The sequence below is a fragment of the Papaver somniferum genome, chromosome 2 (genome assembly GCF_003573695.1).
Source record: "Papaver somniferum cultivar HN1 chromosome 2, ASM357369v1, whole genome shotgun sequence".
NCBI classification, from domain to species: Eukaryota; Viridiplantae; Streptophyta; class Magnoliopsida; order Ranunculales; family Papaveraceae; genus Papaver; species Papaver somniferum.
In genome coordinates this window covers 114,327,826-114,345,466 of record NC_039359.1, presented here as the reverse complement: position 1 = coordinate 114,345,466, position 17,641 = coordinate 114,327,826, and the positions used below count along the sequence as shown (strand labels likewise).

The following is a 17,641-nucleotide window of genomic DNA, read 5'->3' as shown; positions in this document are numbered from 1 at the left end:
ATTTCGGTCGGGTCGACACATTTACCCAGCTGTAAGAGCAGAAAATTCCAGATTTTTTATAGATTTTTGACGGATTTGAATTGATAAAATTGATGTTGGGAGATGATTATAAGGTTATCTTGAGTTTTGTGATGAAGGTTTTCATCATTTTTCTTCAAATATTTTCAAAAACAATTCACCAAAATCACCATTTTTCCTTCTTCAAAACTTAATAAAATCAAGTTTTGATTTGCAAAAGATTAATGTTTTGATTAGTCTAATCTATTCACTAAGACTGATTAGTTAGCTTAATCAATTTAATTAGCACTAATCAAATTAAGGGTATATTAGACATTACAAAAAAGGACAGATAAGGAGTCCTATGGGTTGTTATTTTATGACCTCATTAAGCCCCCAAAGACCCACCCTTTTTAACCTAGTTTAATTGGGGGCCCAAAAAACAATTAGGGGGCTCACACTACAGGACAAAAAAGGTCATGAAATAGTATTTGGTGGCTATCCCTTATCCCATTATTTTTTAAATGCCTGAACTACCCCTAAATCATTAGTGTTAATTAAGTTAGTTGTTAATTAGTTTAGTTAGATTAAAATCAGATTTAGGGATAAATTTTTTCTAAAAGAAAAATTGTGTTTTTGTGTTGTGGAGAAGGAGAAGTTGAGTTTTTGGGGGAAAACTTAGGCTTTTTAGATATGAGTGATTCAAATGGAGGAAATGATGTTGGTGAAGGTTTAGATAACAAACATGATTGTGTTGATGGTAAGATTATCTTAAATTCTCTTATTGGATTGGTCGATCCACTCTAGATGGTGCTCTAAGTGGTCGATCCATTGACACTATGCCACAACTCAGAGAAAAAGTCGTCAGTATCGAGGGGTGTATACCCCAACGACTCTGAAGAGTCGTCAATGAGTTGACACCAAAATTAACGAACTCAAACCTGCAACTTTTCCATGTTGTGAAAAATCGTCAGGGTAGTGTGATAAACCATGACGACTCTAACTAGCTTGGGCCATCTAGAGTCGTTAATGTATTTTGTTTATACCCAGACGACTCTGAAACCAAACCAAAAACTCTCTGCAAATATAATTCTCTGGGTCGTCAGAAGGATATTCATATAAATTGACGACCCTAACCTACCATTACAAAGATACATAAGAGTCGTCATGCCCGATATACATAAACATTAACGACTCTTTCTTTAGATTGCAAATAACGACTCTATGGTAACAGGTGACGACCCTCGAGTTTCAAATGACTACTCTATGAGACATAAGTTGACGACACTTTTATTTTTTGGGACAGAGACGTCTTTTTTATTTCTTTCACTTAGCGTCGTTAATGTTTAAAAAGGAATTGTTCAAAGAGGATCGTCATATGAGTCTATAACATGGTAACGACTCTAATCTAGGTCAATTTTTTTTTGAAATACCAGAACAAGGGTCGTTATCTTCTACAACATATACCCTAACGATTTTTCATAGTCTCTACATGCATATGAAAAGTCGTTAGGGTATATAATTATTCAGGTTGACGACCCTTGTTCTGTAACTGCATTTTTTTGGTTAAAAAACCTAATTTTACAATCAGTACATCAAATTAAACGCAACCAATAAATATATTAGGGGGTTTTAGTTCACATATGACATACCTACCTACTAATCAGGTGAAGATTTTTTTTTTTTTGATGTAGTCGTTAATGGCGGAAGAGTCGACAGGGAGAGGGGGAGATGTGTTTCCTTATTTATTTATTTTTTTATCCGGTAATGTATTAAGGGTTAATATGATTTTAAGATTAGTTATTAGTAAAGGACAAAATAGTTTTTTCACTATACTTTGGAACTCTGTATGATATTTGGAGTGAGTATAAATTGGTTGAGACCCCTAATTGTTTTTGGGACCCCTAATTAAACGACTCTTTTTAAGCCCGAATAATAGGGTTTTTTTTTTTTTTTTTTTGATAACGGGAGGATCCTCATTTGAAAAACTAAAAAAGAACACTAGTGTATTCCAATACATCACCACATCAATTAGGACGGCTCTTCCTTTGTTTCTCAGATATCCACCGGATAACTATCTTCTCTAAAATAATCTAATATGGATTCAAAATTTTACTTTGGATATCTGCCTTATGTCGATCTGATAAGCATTAGAGTCAGCCACCGCCAATGATAAATACGTACATATCCATATGATTATGTCAGAGACACTACTGACATTTCAATACAAATGGCGGCAAATCCAGTTGTGTTTATGTCTTTTGTTGTAGTTGGTGGTGACTTGGTGTTGTTTGGTGCTCTGTCAAGTGTGAGTTTGAGTGAAGCCAGGCTGGCAAAGTACTTTTTTAGAAGATATGATTGGAAGTGGGTCCCGCTCATTAGTCCTCCTGTCACCCACATGTGCTCACTCTCTCTCTCTCTCAAAATGATGTTTCCACACCTCTATTAATAACTGAAGTTCACTATTCTTGCACAGAGAAAATGACATTTTTAGACAAAAATACCCTTTATGTGGGTACGTGTGGTCGAGTGGTTCTATCCTGTAAGCTAGGGCAAGCGAATCCCTTTTTTTGTTAAGATTTTTCTTTTTAATCACTTAAAAAATGGGAATATTTCCGTTCTCGCTAATGTTTTTCTTGTACCAAAGTTTTTTTTTTCTTTTTTTTTTATGGAAAAATTAGCATAATATGAAGTAAGCAATATAGTACTGTAGGTAAATAATTTTTGGCTTGTTGAAATTATTATATCTAATGCTAGATTTTTGGATTCTCCGGTTTAAGTGAGTCGACATATGATGGAGCTTCTGATTCCTAACTTCTTTACCCATTGAGTCCGCTGCCGCATTGTGTTTCCTACTAATGTTTTGTATTCGAGTTTGTGGAAGAATTTGAAGAACATCTTTCGCTTTTTCTATTGTGTTTCTGTTTTCGACGGAATTTTCTCATTTTTATTATTTATTATATCTGCTAGCTGTTTGCAATTTGTAATTATGGTCACGCTAGATCAAAGATTGTTCAATAGTCAATTACCTGTCTTAAGTAGAGCTTTTGCTTATGCATGAATCGACGAAGTTGTTCTGTCCCAACTTGCTTCCAGGTACATGAACGATTCTTGGTCTACGGAGAAAAGGATGAAAATATATCCCATTCTGTATTCTTCTTCATTAAAAGTACCATTATTACTTACAGAGGGAGATTTTATATCTTTTTTTTGTATAGCTTTTCATTTCATAATATTTTTTTATTAAAATTCTATATTTGCATCGATAAGTGGGTTTCATAATTTAAAATTTTAATCCTAAAATTTTAATCATACTACCCCGGTATAAAAAGCATTTTCTTTAAAAACTTATATTTGTTATTCCTCTCAAAAAAATATTTTAATAAACAGATAATTCATACTGGTAGTGTATAATTATTTGCTGGAAAACTTCCATAACTAATATGCATAAAGTTGCATAAATATTTTACCAACCATTTTATTTGCTTTCACTTTCGCTTTAAATCACAAAATATCATTTTTAGACCCGATAAGAATCAAAATATAGTAATAAACTGCTCACCAAGATAAAATGAAAAAATGATACGAAAACATATTTTTCCGCTCAATTAACAACTAAATTCACTCTTATGATGAAAAACACATTCCATCGTGGAAACAAAATTAACCACTTTCTTTAAATAGGCGCACTTTTAGTATGTTACAAGGATATTATTGTCATTTAAAGTAAGAAACGGGGTGGAAAAATAGAGAATGTTGAGTCGTAGTAGATCTACAAAACTATACATGTTTTCAGCTCTAAAAACTCTTCACCTTCTCTCTCTCTAGATTTTGAGAGAGAGGTGTGGAAATGTTCTTCTTAATCACTTGATAAATTACACAGAGAAAAAGAGAAGAAGCAGAAATTAGTATTACTGGTAATGGATGTTAATTGCGTTATTAATCATTTCATTCATATCAGTTGATTGATTATTATTATTTTTTTCTGAATTCAATTTGATGTTTATATTGATTTTAGTTTCAGTTGTTTGTTGAAATTACTAGCTGAAAAGATGACGAGAAGAAGAAGATCAATAAATACTATCGTGACGACAAGGCTAGTAAGTACGTTGTTTTATTTCATTTTATAAAAGAGATTCAATTTTTATATCTCAATTCTCATTTCTGATTGTTTAATCATGATTCCCATAAATTCCAAAGCTTCGGTTTTTATGTGTGTTCGGTAGATTCCAAGAATGAGTGTTTGTGAATTTGCTATTATGAGTGTGTATTCTTTTATGTCTAGATTGATTCAATTGAGTCATTTCTTAATGTGTAATTATAGTTTTTTGTTTGCTTAGAATTTAGTCTTGTGGTTGTCTTATACTTACTTTTGTCTTGAACTATAGGTGAAATTTCTATTGCTTCTAGCACTTAGTAACATGATTGGAATTAATGGAGAACGGGATGACGGGCACTGCAAGTTGAGTACGGCTTTAGTGCCAAGACCTCACAGTGTGTCTATCTTGGAGTTTGGAGCAGTTGGGGATGGAAAAACACTGAATACTATTGCTTTTCAAAATGCCATCTTTTATGCCAAGTCGTTTGCTGATAAGGGTGGTGCTCAACTTTATGTACCATCTGGGAGATGGCTCACCGGAAGCTTCAATCTTACTAGTCACCTAACACTCTTCTTGGAAAGAGGTGCCTTCATCCTTGGAACTCAGGTCTTTATCTTATTCTAGTTCACAAGTTCTCCCTTTTGCTTGTATTTGTTTTCCACCATTCGTCGAATGAGTAGTACCCTGTGACGTTACAAGATTCCATTCATAGTGGCAATACTTGGCTACTCCACAGTAATTTTTGTGATGTTTTTCTTGCACGGGTAATTTTCTCAACCTCAAGGGTGCACACTAAAACAGTGATTCCCCTAATATGTGGGTATGGGATTGAAAATGAAACAAACTATGTTCCTCTATAATTAATTTCAAGTATACCACACAATTAAGTGGTTAGCCATCTCTTCTGATGACTTTGTTTCTGGTTAAGCTGGTCTCTAAGTTTCATATCACTATGAGCAAGAACATCTGTTGCTTATATTCAGTTAATAACCTTGTTCCTGCAGGACCTGTTGCATTGGGGTATTGTTGAGCCATTGCCCTCATATGGTCGAGGAGTTGAACTTCCAGGCGGTAAATATACCAGCTTGATAACGGGATACAATTTAACGGATGTGATTATAACAGGCAAGTAATAACATGTCTCTTAATTTCTGGGTTTTCATGATTTAATGGTAATGTATGTTCTTTGTTTTTCTTTTCAACCTCCGTTTTTCTGTGTAATAGCTTATCTTAGCTCGCCTGTCTCACATAAAATGCTTGCAACCATTAACTCCACAGGTGATAACGGAACAATTGATGGCCAAGGTTCTGTTTGGTGGGAATGGTATAATTCACATTACTTGAATTACAGCCGGCCTCACCTTGTGGAGCTAGTCAACTCCAATGACATTTTAGTCTCGAACTTAACCTTCTTAAACTCTCCTGCTTGGAGCATCCATCCTGTCTATTGCAGGTAATAAGTTTAATTTTCTGCTGGCTACTGAACCGTTCTAAAGTTATTTTGAGTGGAAAAAGAATTTGACATCTAAATATCTGTCTGTTTGTCAAAAATGCAGTAATGTACGAATTCATAACATTACAATCCATGCTCCATCTGATTCTCCTTATACGTATGGCATCGTCCCAGGTTTGACTTTTAATATCATTGTTTGATTTGTTATGCCGCTCTCGGTTTTGACTTCTGATTGGGTATTAGGAGGAAATTTTTTGGTTTCTATTAGATTATTTTATGCAAAGCTGTACTTTTGTCTGAAATCTTACATGACACTCTCTAACTTTTGTTTTCAGATTCTTCTGATAGTGTATGCATTGAGAACTGCACCATTAGTGTTGGTTATGATGCAATCGCGCTCAAGAGTGGTTGGGATCAGTACGGCATTGCATATGGTAGACCCACCACAAATGTCCAGATCAGGGATGTTCACCTCGAAGCATCTCTAGGCTCTGGTCTTGCATTCGGGAGTGAAATGTCAGGTGGCATCTCTAACATACGTGCAGAGAACCTTCACATTCATGACTCATATACCGGGATCAAATTCAAAACTACCAAAGGAAGAGGGGGTTACATGAAAAATATACTCATATCGGATGTGGAGATGGCAAACATTCACAATGCAGTTGAAGCTACAGGTCAGTATGGGTCGCATCCTGATGATAGTTTTGATCCTAAAGCTCTACCATACGTAGGTCTCATTACATTGACCAACATTGTCGGCACAAACATTACTGTCGCTGGAATCCTAGATGGAATTCAAGAATCTCCCTTTACTCCCATCTGTTTTTCCAATCTCTCTTTATCTATGAATACCAATCATTCTTCTTCCACATATTGGGATTGTTCATATGTTTTCGGATATTCTCAATCCGTCTTCCCCGAACCATGCGTGAACCTCCAGAACCCATACTCGCATTTTACTTCCGCTTGTTTTTCATTTATTCAGCTTGGTTCTCGTGCTGCCGAAGTGTTGTGAGATCATACCACCATCATTCATTCAATCCCTTTGTACAATGAGATAGTCTCGAATTCAACTTCCAAAAAAAAGAAAAAGAAATACAGATATCATTCAATACTTGTTTCCTTGGAATTTCAGTTTCTTCATGTGTACAGCCTCATTTCTTCATTGTTGTGTAATGAAAGTTTTGGTAGTGTTAGAGTAAATGAACCCTTGAAAGACGATGTGAGATTTGAGTTCATTGCTTTTGTTTATTTATTTTTTTATAATTTAAATTGTAATTCAAAGAATGATGGTAATAATAAAAGAAGAAAATATCAGAGTTGAACTGGGTTTTTTCTGCTTTTGCGCTTGGTATCTAGTGTAAAACTGTATGCGTTCAATTGATTTCATTATTGGCGGATTTCTGTGAAACTTCTACTAATTTCGGAATTTGATTCAACTACTGTGGTATACTGTTAATGCTTATAAAAGGATTAAAAAGCATCCATTTCGATTGAAAATGATACCATGGGTTCCAAATTTGATGCACTGAAAGGAGTTGTTTTAGTCTCATGGCTTTTCAATCTTTATGTTCAGAAGCATCTTAGAGTCCTGCACATGTGCGTCGAGTGCATTATTCACTTGTGAAAAGAATGACAGGTCTTTGTCGAGATGATGATGATTCAAAGACTAAATGCTGAGAAGATGATACACTGGATCCCAGAAATTACTATGGCTGGTAGGATAATTCAACGTTCATTCACAGGGAAGGATTAAAAGTCAAATGTTTGCAGTGGAAGTTCTTTTAATATCTGCTCATGTACACAAAAGAAAATTGTGGTCAAGTAGTTGCATAAATTGTCCTAAACCTCTTATTCTTAGTAGCTTCTATAACTTGGAAACACAGTGCAAGTTGTCCACTGATTGAGAGCTAGAATATTCGAACTTTAACTAGGTGGTTTGACCGGAGGCAATCGGGAGAACATTTATGATCATGATTCTTGCGCTACAATAGAGTTGTAATTGAAATGATGCAACAATCTATAGTTATACAAATCAAAACTAAGTTCAGGCTTTCCCCTGTTAAAAGCTTAGGAGATTCAAGCTGTCTTCTACACCAGTTGGCCGTCCAAAGGCGGATAGTTCCTCTATCAAAACTGCAGAAAATTACGGAAATCTCGGTCGTTTTTCTCCGAGTTTTCACTGAAAGAACACTTGTATTTGTACAAAGTTTGTACAGAAAGCAACTGTTGGCTGTACACTTGTATTTGTACTGACTTTGTACAGAAAGCACACTGTTGGTTATACCCCCTCCATCCTAATGAAGCTTCTGGAAAATAAACAAGTAATAAGAACAGTAGAACACCTTGACAAAGAACTAGATGTAATTTTGCTGCAGCCTGCAGCCATAGAGATAACAATGATCAAAGCAGGAAGAAAGCAACTAGGATCAAAACCACTAGAAGCAAGGAATATAAAAGGATAAAAAAAGAAGAATTGGTGGGGAAATCATGTGATATAGCTTAAAATAAACACATTATGGTTCCATTTCACGGGATTTTCTTCTGAATAGATAGAGTATTATTAGTGTATATAGAGGCAACCAGAAGTTAGAAGAAAAGAAAAGAAAAGAGAGTGCACAACATAGTATTACCCAATTGCTGATCAGTAAAATAAACTGACTTTCTTTTATAAATGTGAACTCAGTACACTCTTACACACAGGGAAAAATGAAAATGGAATGTTTGAGAGAAGAAACAAAAAGGGCAATGCAGCATAATCCAAACTGCTAAAAGATCCCTCCATATGAAAAGCTACGTAGCAGGTGGAATATGTCTTCAGCACCATATATTCTGCGCACAATCCCTCCACATGAAAAGCTAATTAGCAGGTGATTTTTATGTCTTCGGCACCATCTTCCTATATTCTGCACAATCCCTCCATGTGAAAGCTAAGCAGAAGGTGGTTTGTATGTCTTCAGCACCATCTTCCTGTATTCTGCATATTGCCCCGAGATCAATAACCAAGTTAGTACCAACACAATGGACTTTCATCAGAAACTTGAATGGATTTTAAACAAGAACCTTTATGAATATTAGGTTTGTTTGCTGGTCTAAATGTCTAATTACCTTCTTGATTTGTCCAAAGTGCTGCTGCTTGAGTGTTGAGAGGTGAACTTGTGTTTGGTTCTGCAAAAACCAAAGTTTAACCTGGATTAATAATCGTATAATGTAGATCTTAAGATAAGAGTAAACAGAAACTTAAATATAAAAGTAGTAGTCACCTCCAAGCAGACTTTGGATAGATAGCAGTATTGTTCTCACATCATATGCAGATGACCATTTATCCTAAAACCAAAAACAATCATCAAATTCTGATTTTAATTTCATCAAACTCAAAGATATAACTCAAACATCTGAAGTACATGCCCTAGTAGCAACATTATACTCATGTTACCATTATTAGAACAGTAAAAGAATGACAAGTTGTTTGTGCGGCACAGGGTAATCATGTACCTGTAATATGTCCAAACAAATGTTCCCACACATATCCACATTAGGATGAAAACACATTGTTTCAAATTTCACTTTGGGAGATTTGAATGGGTAATCAACAGGGAATTGAAGAGAGAGTTTGTATTCGGTCCCTTCGAATGCAGTGTCCTTGCTTCCACAAATTGTTCCTTTCCAAATGAATATGTTGTCTTCCTCCGGGAAAGCAGATATCCCTGGAGCTCCACTCATCTGATATGTCAAAAAAAATAAACGGATGAGCTTTACAATAGTGTTAATCGCAAGACTTATGAATATCTATGGAACAGAAATGAGTAAAAAGAAGACTGATCTTACCATTAAAGACATCAGTTCAGATTGCAACCTGTTTTCAAGAAATCAGCAATATGATTATATTAGACAATCAGCATTATTATACGATAATTGAATTAATCCCACACTCATTCAACAACAATAAGATAAGATTCAAAGCCCAATATCTCAATGGTGGTGGTGGTGGTGGTGCGCGGCTGGTGTTCGTAGTGGTAAGGGCTTGGTGACAGTTGGATCTGCGTCGACCACCAACACTCACAACCACCCGAATCAACACGAAAAAGGCTACTCAGTTATAAACCTAGTTGGAAAAAAACACACCAAACAAGTAACCGAGAACATGAAACCCCATACTGGATGGATTCACTAGAGAGATCAATTGAAGAATCCCCAAAATTTTAGAATACCTAATTCTCTAGGAGATGCAATTGAAACCCCAAACCTTTGAAAACCCTAATTTCAGTTGGATCCGATTGTGGAATCCAAAATAAATTTTAAAACCCTAATTCAGAAAAACAAAAATCGAAGGAACTTACTGAAAACGATAAAAATAAAATCCCTAGTTTGGATGAGAGATTTATACCTTTTGAGAACAGATTGTGTATCGACAGTCTTGGTTAAAGAAACAGGTTGTTTAGAAGAAGCAGCCGTAACAGTAGTTGTAGGAGCCGCCATTGCAGAAGGTGTATTATCTTGAGTTTCAGAATACTGATGATGGTTGATGGTAGCAGTAGTCATCTTTTTTACTGAGATCTAGAGAATAGGGTTTTTTGAAGAACCAGACTGGGAAAGATCTCCAAGAAACCCTAGAGAGAGAGAGAGAGAGACAGATAGAGAGGGCGAAATGAGATTTAGAGGTGTAAAAGTGGTGAATAGGAGAGGAGTGATTTAAAGGGAAGGATTCAAAGAATTTGAACGTTGTGAATCTTCACACACCCAACGGCTAGTTATTATTCGTTTCAGAAAAGAAAGTTACCATTAAGAAATTCCTTTAATACTATTTATTTATTACCTTTTGTTTTTGTACTTGCTCATTTGATTTCTAAGCCAGTCCGATCTGATCGATTAGTCTTTTCGTGCAGGGTCACACAGTGATCAGTTCTAGGTGTGATTCTGGACACACCGATAAAAAAAACTTGGGAATCCTAGGTAGGGGATCGTGTGGTGTTTGGCCCGCTGATCAATTATAAATGTAGGAAATACCAATTGGTCCTACAAATAATATATTAGAGAGAGTCTAGTCAGTTTGTTTGGTCATATTTGCTAATATAAATTATCATTTGGTCCTAAAAATTATCATTTGGTCCTAGGATGATGTCATGGATGATGTAAATGTCATCTTGTAGTGACAGAAATACCATTTGGGGACCCTATATACAGAAAGAAATCCTAGAAAATATCTTATTTTCAGATTTCCTTTCTCTCCTTCTATTTTCAGATCTAGTTTTTCTCTCCCTATTTTTTCTTTTTTCTGTTGCTGCTCATGAAGACAATGAAGAACGACGAATTTTTTTGGTTTATTCGTCACTATTTGTTACTGCTGCTGTTGAATATGATGATGAAGACGATGGAGATGATGAAGACGACGGAGATTTTTGTGTTTCTTCGTCATTATTTGTTGCTGTTGCTGTTGAAGAAGATGAAGATGATGAAGACGATGGAGTTTTTGAAGATTTTTCTGTTGTTATGTATGACGAAGAAGAAGAAAAGGATGAAGAAAAGGATGAAGAAAACTAATATAACCTTCAATCTTCATATTGGATCTTAATTTTTTTGGTGTTGTTAATGAAGATTTGATGTTGTTGCTACTGGTGAAGTCGATGAAGATGATGAAGAAGATGAAGATTTATGCGTTTTATTGTTGTTGCTGCTGCTGTTTAAGATGAACTTCATTCCTGGAATGAACTTCGTTACTGAAATGAACTTCATTTTTGGAATGAACTCTGTTTTATATAAATGAACTCTGTTTTTATATGGAATGAACTCTGATTTTTTTTAGGTTTTTATATGGAGTTCGTTTTTGGAATGAACTCTGTTTTTTTTTTAAGTTTTTATATGGAGTTCATTTCTGGCATGAACTCTGTTTTTTTAGCTTTTTATATGGAGTTCATTTCTGGAATGAACTCTGTTTTATATGTTTTCTGAAAAAATAAGTAGAAATTAACAGGAGTTCATTTTGACGAATGAACTGCTACAAAAAAATAAGTAGAAATTAACACAGAAGGGTATTTTTGTCTGTTTAATATTTTTAAATAATTATGGACCAAACAGTAAAGGCGTTTTCTCAAAGGACTAAACAGACATGAGCCCACCTAAAAAAGGACCAAACAATTATTTTCCCATTATAAATAGGAAAAAATATCATTTGGTCCTTTTATATCTGGGCCCACATCAGTTTGGTCCTTTTAGAATTTTCCTTTTCCATTTGGTCAACAATTAATTAAAAATACAAAACAGACATTAATATCCTTACCTAGTTGTAACCGCCCGCCATAAACACACGATCTCCTAAAAAACGCGTTAATCTTCTCTATCTCTTTCGTGTTTCCATTTTCAAAGAAAGAGAACTGCTTCGTTTCCATTTTTAGAGAAAACTCTTCGTTTCCCTTTTTTGTTTTTCTCTTCAAGATCCAGAAAAACAACAAAAATCAACGGAAAATGTACAAAAAACAGTAAAGTCATTTCAATCTTCACAATCGAAATCAGTAAAAAACCCCAAATCAAAAACCCTAGAAAAATTAGAGAAATCAAAACCCTAGAATGAGAAGATCGAAGAGCAAACAAGTAGTAGAATCATCTTCTGACGATGAAGTTGAACAAGTTGAAGAAAAGAAACAGCCAATTAGTTGAGTTTGAAGGAGTAAATCAAGTTGAAGAAGAACCAGTTGAAGAAGAAATCAAGTTGAAGAATAAATCCAAAGTAAAGAAACAAACAAAAGGTACAAAAAAACCCTAATTCGAAGAGAAGTTCATTTTCAATGTTTATTGTTCTTCTGAAGTTTATTTTTCACATGAATATTCGTCGTGTTGCATGTTGATTTTTGTGTAATGAAGTTCTAAATCGAATGAATCCTTCCAGAAATGAAGTTCTAAATCGAATGAATCTTTTCAGAAATGAAGTTGTAGATTTATTTGATGTTTGACTGAGTTCACTTTGTAGCATGAATGTTCCTTCTTTGATGTTTTGCTGGACTTCATTTCTGGAATGAAGTCTAGAAAAGTTCCACAGTCCATGCCATAGAATAGCCTTCATTTCTGGAATGAAGTCTAGAAAAACTTTTACAGTCCATGCCATAGAATGGACTTCATTTCTGGAATGAAGTCTAGAAAACTTCTACAGTTCATGCCATAGAAAGGACTTCATTTCTGGAATGAAGTCTAGAAAAGTTCTATAGTTCATGCCATAGAATGGACTTCATTTATGGAATGAAGTCTAGGAAAACTTCTATAGTCCATGCCATAGAATGGACTTCATTCCTGGAATGAAGTCTAGGAAAACTTCTACAATCCATGCCATAGAATGGAATTCATTCCTGGAATAAAGTATAGAAAAATGAACTGATATATATATATATATATTATATATAGCAGTCCATTCTGAACAATGAAGTACATATCTAAAAAAGAAAGGGAAATAACATTTCAAAAATAGCAGTTATACAAAAAAAAAAGTGAGTTCATTCCAGAAAGTGAAGTTTCACAAAATAAGTGCATATCCCAGAACAGAACAAACTAAGAAATACCAATTCATATGAAAACTAACAACAAAAACTAATAAAACTTCAGGCATACTACTCCATCATTAATACACGACAAGTAGCTTTGTTGTGGTTCCCAATCTTCTTGCAATTTGAGCACTTCATAGGCCTCATCTCCTTCTCAAAAGCACTGCGAATACGCTTCTTTGGTGGTCTTCCTGGACCTGCCCTTGGAATACTGGGAAGGACTCTCTCTTCAGGTTCATACGCTTCTGGCCCGTCATAGTTGGGAATTGGTCGAATTTCAGGAGCATAAGAATTGAGAAAATGGTTTGAACCAAATTAAGGCTGAATAAACCTCAACATCTCAGTACCATTCATAGTAACAACAGCAGTGGATTGAGCACAGGGGAAACCAAACACTTTCCATATCTGGCAAGTGCACGTCATCTGCATCAGGTCAACATCATGAGAGCTGGGAGAGTGAACCTCATATATACCATTACCTGAATCGGTAACATTCCATGGACGACCTATATCGACATGTGACTTGAGTAAATCTTTATATATGGGAGTCAAACTATCATGATAATTTCTACCGAGCTCACGCCTTTCTGCACTCATCCTCATAATTTTTATCCTGATCTCATCAACAAGAGCAGCTGGAGGCGGATCCCTTTCACGATGAATCCAATTATTTAAAGACTCTGCGATACTTGATGAGTGTGTCCCATACCTACATCCTACAAAAAAAGCATTTGCCCAGTGCTTTGGATCGATATTTCTAAGGTACTTGGTAACCCAACCACATCCTATGATGCACATCTCATTCAAAGCAGATTCATATTTGGCAACGATGTAGCAGTATGCAGCTTTATAAAACAAATCCAGAACTTGTTTATACTTCTCATGTGATTTCTTTATGGGGAGGTTATTCTTCAAATGATAGAAACGGTAACTATGATAAGAGTTGGGAAAATACTTGGGAATACTTTATTTCAGACCTTCATGAGAATCAGTGATAAAGGTGATTGGACAAGAGTCGACACAATGCTGCAAGTTTTCCATGAACTACTCCCACCCTTCAATGTGTTATCCAGGAACTAAAGCATACGCAAAAGGAAAAAATCCTACAGAATGAAAAGAACAAAAGAACTAAAAGTGTCAGTTCATTAAGAAATCAATGCATACAAAAACTTAAACATAAAAATTAGGGTTGCACATGGGCGGGTATAAGATCAAACCAACCTCGCACCCACAGATTGTGTTTTTTTTTTCAAAACCAACCCCGCACTCACAAACAGCGGGCGGGTTTTGTTACCCGCCCGCTGCGGATTGGGCGGGTATGGGTTTAAACACGCTTAGACCCGCTTTATAATTCAATACTCATCACACACATACATGTTTTACTTAAGTTCACAGATGAAGATTAAGTGTTGAATCTGTTGATTTTTCGATTGTTGTCGATTTCTGGTGAAGATTCGAAGTTGTTGTTGTTGATTTCTGGTGAAGATTTCTGGTAATTGTCGTTCATAGGAGAAGAAGAAGAACTGAGGAGGAAGAAGATGAGAGGCCGAACATAGACAAGAGTGTAGAAAGTGAATGAGGGTTATCAGTTATCCTATCTACTAGTATTAGGGTTTCATAATGGACGGCTAGGATTAGTTTTATCTAATGGTATATAATCTGCGGGTTTTTTGGGCGGGTATGGGCGGGTAGTAGCTTAAACCAAGCTCGCACCCACAACGGGCAGGTATGGACTAAAAACCCACGGGTTTAGCAGGTACGGGCGGGTTTGGGTTTGGTGGGCGGGTCTTGGGCAGCCCTAATAAAAATGAAGGTTTCATTCCATAAATGAAGACCTTCTTCTTAAACAAGGACATTCATACCATAGTATTGGACTAAAAGTTCATACTATAGAATGAACTTCTTTTCTGGAATGAAGTCTAGAAAAACTCATACAGTTCACACCATAGAATGGACTTCATTCTATGATACAATAACAGTCCATTCTGAACAATGAAGTACATATCCAAAAAATAAAAGGAAAAAATATTTCAAAAATAGCAGTGCAGATACCAAAATGAAGAACTTAACAAAAGTAAAAGATAAAAACAAAGCAGCAGGAGTTCATTCCCACTTATGAAAAGGCAACATCTTAACAAAATAGCAGTGTGTGAAATACTTCTTCTTTAAATGAAAGCCTTAACGAAGAAACTTCATTCATTCACATTGCTCTTAAAAATCAAAAAACAAACTAATATGAGTTGTACAGAAAAGAAAGGAAATTTACCTTGGTTTTTATTCACACCAGTGGGAGCCATCAATGTTCCCTTGAATCTCCCAGTGAGAAATGTTGCATCACAGTAAAGCATAGGGCGAATGAACCAGTATCCTTCCATACATGCAGCAAAACATATGAAAAGCCTCTAAAACCGTTTAGTCTCTTTATCATACTCAAACTTAATATAGTTGCCAGGATTGGTAGCCTTTATTGCTTCAACATAACAAACACGATTTGTAAAACTTTTTACATCATCGCCATATATCTCAGCCTTAGATGCTTCCTTCCCTTTATAAGCATGATGGTATTTTATGTCAATACCGTAACAACTCTTCACCTTAGCAACCATATCATTAGGCTTTATCAACGGATTTGACTGTATTTGATCCTTGAATAGATGTTTAATCAATTTCTTCTTCACAGATGGGTCCTTCAGCTTATAAGTACCACCACATTTATGCTCCCCATTGAATTCCTTGATAGCAAAGACACTTTTAGTTGGAATACAGTGCAGATACCAAGGACATTCTGTATCCCTACCACATTTGCCTGTGAACCTAAGTCTATCATTCTTAACCTTTGCAATTGTATAACCAGACTTGCTGTAGTATTTGTTGACTGCTAAGCGAACGTCATCAACACCACCATGAATAACTTGACCAACACCTTTAAAAATATCCTCCCAACCTTCAGATAAAAGAGGTTTCAATTGCTCATGACTTTCCGTCAGGTATTTAATCTTTGGAGTCTTAGTGAACCCAATACATGATTCATCGCCACTTTGCGACTGCGTGGAAATACCAGACGAAGAGCTAGAAGAAACACCATGACAAGCCTCCTCAACAAACATATCAAAACTTGACAATTTCCTTGAACAAGTAGCAGCAATTAGACCTTGAAGAGAATAATCACAATTGATGAGAGCTTTATCACAACCTTTGCCACTAATAAATCTTATGCTCCGAGGAGTCAAGTTTCTCCAATAATCACAAACTGAGATTTTAAAGTCACGAATCATAGTATCTAAAGAAACTTTCAACGGAATACCATCCCCTTTGTAGTACACAACCACATAACAACTGAGAGGGCCATACTGAACCTGAAAAATGAACACACACACACACACACACACACACACAAAATAGTTCATTATTGGAATGAAGCTGAAACAAAATAGCTTCATTCAGTAACATTCTAATAGATAAACAAAGCATCAACACTACTTCTTCCTTAACAAAATAAAAGAGTTCATTCCAGAATGAAGCCTTAACAGAATGATCTCATTCATTAACATCCTAACAGATAAACAAAGCAGCAACAATACTTCTTCCATGACAAAAGAAGAGTTCATTCTCGGAATGAAGCCTTAACAGAACAACACTAATAGATTCTTCCATAACAAAATAAAGAGTTGATTCCAAGAGATGAAGCCTTAACAGAATGACTTCATTCGTTAACATCCTAAAAAAGATAAAAACAAAGCACCAACAGTACTTATTCCATGATAAAAGAAGAGTTCATTCTTGGAATGAAGCCCTAACGCTATTAATAGCTTCTTCCTTAACAAAATAAAGAGTTCATTCTAACAAATGAAGCCTTAACAGAACGACTTCATTCATTATAATGAAAGAAAAACTTAGCTAATCTATAATTCAAGGAAAGGATTAGCGTGAAAATTCACCAGCAACAAGAAGAATTCAAATTGAACTCTAAAAAAACACCGATCTACGAATCTGTAATTCCAAAAAATCAACTCCAACCGAATCAATCTTCACAAAAGCCTCAATCAATCTTCAAAATGTCTCGAATCAAATCTCCAAAAAGCTTCGAATCTATCTTTAAAAAGCCTCGAATCAAATCTCGAATCAAAGCCTCGAATTAACTCCAAATCAAACACCGTAATCAAATTCACTCTGTAACCAAATCAGTCTTCATAACCAAGTCAATATGCTGTAAATCAAATCGATCTTGGTATCAAAAACGAAATCGAGGAAGATTTCGTAAACCCTAGAAAAAAAATCTGCAGCAAAAGAAGAAAAACGAGATCGGAGTAGGAGAGAGAAAATTTTCTTGAAACTGAAATTTATTGTTGTTGTTTCTTGTTTATATATGTCGGTAAAAGGACCAAATAATAAAATTTAGGACCAAACGATAATTTTTTCACGTGCAGGGGTATTTTAGTAATAGAAAAATAATATTATGTGTGGGTGGACAATACCCTAGGACCAAACTATAATTTTCAGGACCAAAGTATAATTTATATTTCCAAAATGGACCAAACAGACAATTAACTAGGTCAATT

The 17,641-nt window shown here is 35.3% G+C and overlaps 2 protein-coding genes across 5 annotated transcripts; one reads left to right on the top strand and one right to left on the bottom strand.

The window, feature by feature from the left end:
- Positions 1-3,777: 3,777 nt before the first annotated feature.
- On the top strand, positions 3,778-6,891 carry LOC113348865 (probable polygalacturonase). 4 transcript variants are annotated; one of them, XM_026592757.1, is made up of 7 exons: positions 3,778-3,914; positions 4,022-4,097; positions 4,386-4,703; positions 5,102-5,222; positions 5,376-5,550; positions 5,654-5,724; positions 5,886-6,891. In XM_026592757.1, the coding sequence occupies exons 2-7, from the start codon at positions 4,050-4,052 to the stop codon at positions 6,566-6,568; spliced, it is 1,416 nt and encodes a 471-aa protein (XP_026448542.1). In that variant the 5' UTR covers positions 3,778-3,914; positions 4,022-4,049; the 3' UTR covers positions 6,569-6,891. The 4 variants fall into 4 exon arrangements, with proteins under 4 accessions (XP_026448542.1, XP_026448541.1, XP_026448543.1 ...); XM_026592756.1 differs by having other exon boundaries at positions 4,016-4,097; XM_026592758.1 differs by having other exon boundaries at positions 3,809-3,914; positions 4,016-4,101.
- A 1,291-nt stretch (positions 6,892-8,182) lies between these two features.
- LOC113348864 (ubiquitin-conjugating enzyme E2 20-like) lies at positions 8,183-10,271 on the bottom strand. The gene is made up of 6 exons (XM_026592755.1): positions 9,941-10,271; positions 9,382-9,409; positions 9,049-9,276; positions 8,817-8,880; positions 8,662-8,721; positions 8,183-8,530 (listed from the first exon to the last, which is right to left on the bottom strand). Exons 1-6 carry the CDS (start codon positions 10,093-10,095, stop codon positions 8,484-8,486), a joined length of 582 nt encoding a protein of 193 aa, XP_026448540.1. The 5' UTR covers positions 10,096-10,271; the 3' UTR covers positions 8,183-8,483.
- Between the last annotated feature and the right edge of the window lie 7,370 nt (positions 10,272-17,641).

What these genes read in the sequence shown, in the direction of transcription:
- LOC113348865 (XM_026592757.1), top strand. Translation starts at nt 4,050, where the DNA reads ATGACGAGAAGAAGAAGATCAATAAATACTATCGTGACGACAAGGCTA. An exon ending in CTATCGTGACGACAAGGCTA is followed by an intron (nt 4,098 to 4,385) that starts GTAAGTACGTTG and finishes CTTGAACTATAG; the next exon opens with GTGAAATTTCTATTGCTTCT. An exon ending in ATCCATCCTGTCTATTGCAG is followed by an intron (nt 5,551 to 5,653) that starts GTAATAAGTTTA and finishes TCAAAAATGCAG; the next exon opens with TAATGTACGAATTCATAACA.
- LOC113348864 (XM_026592755.1), bottom strand. Translation starts at nt 10,095, where the DNA reads ATGACTACTGCTACCATCAACCATCATCAGTATTCTGAAACTCAAGAT. An exon ending in TTTGTTTGGACATATTACAG is followed by an intron (nt 8,881 to 9,048) that starts GTACATGATTAC and finishes TTTTGGTTTTAG; the next exon opens with GATAAATGGTCATCTGCATA. An exon ending in TATCCAAAGTCTGCTTGGAG is followed by an intron (nt 8,722 to 8,816) that starts GTGACTACTACT and finishes TGGTTTTTGCAG; the next exon opens with AACCAAACACAAGTTCACCT.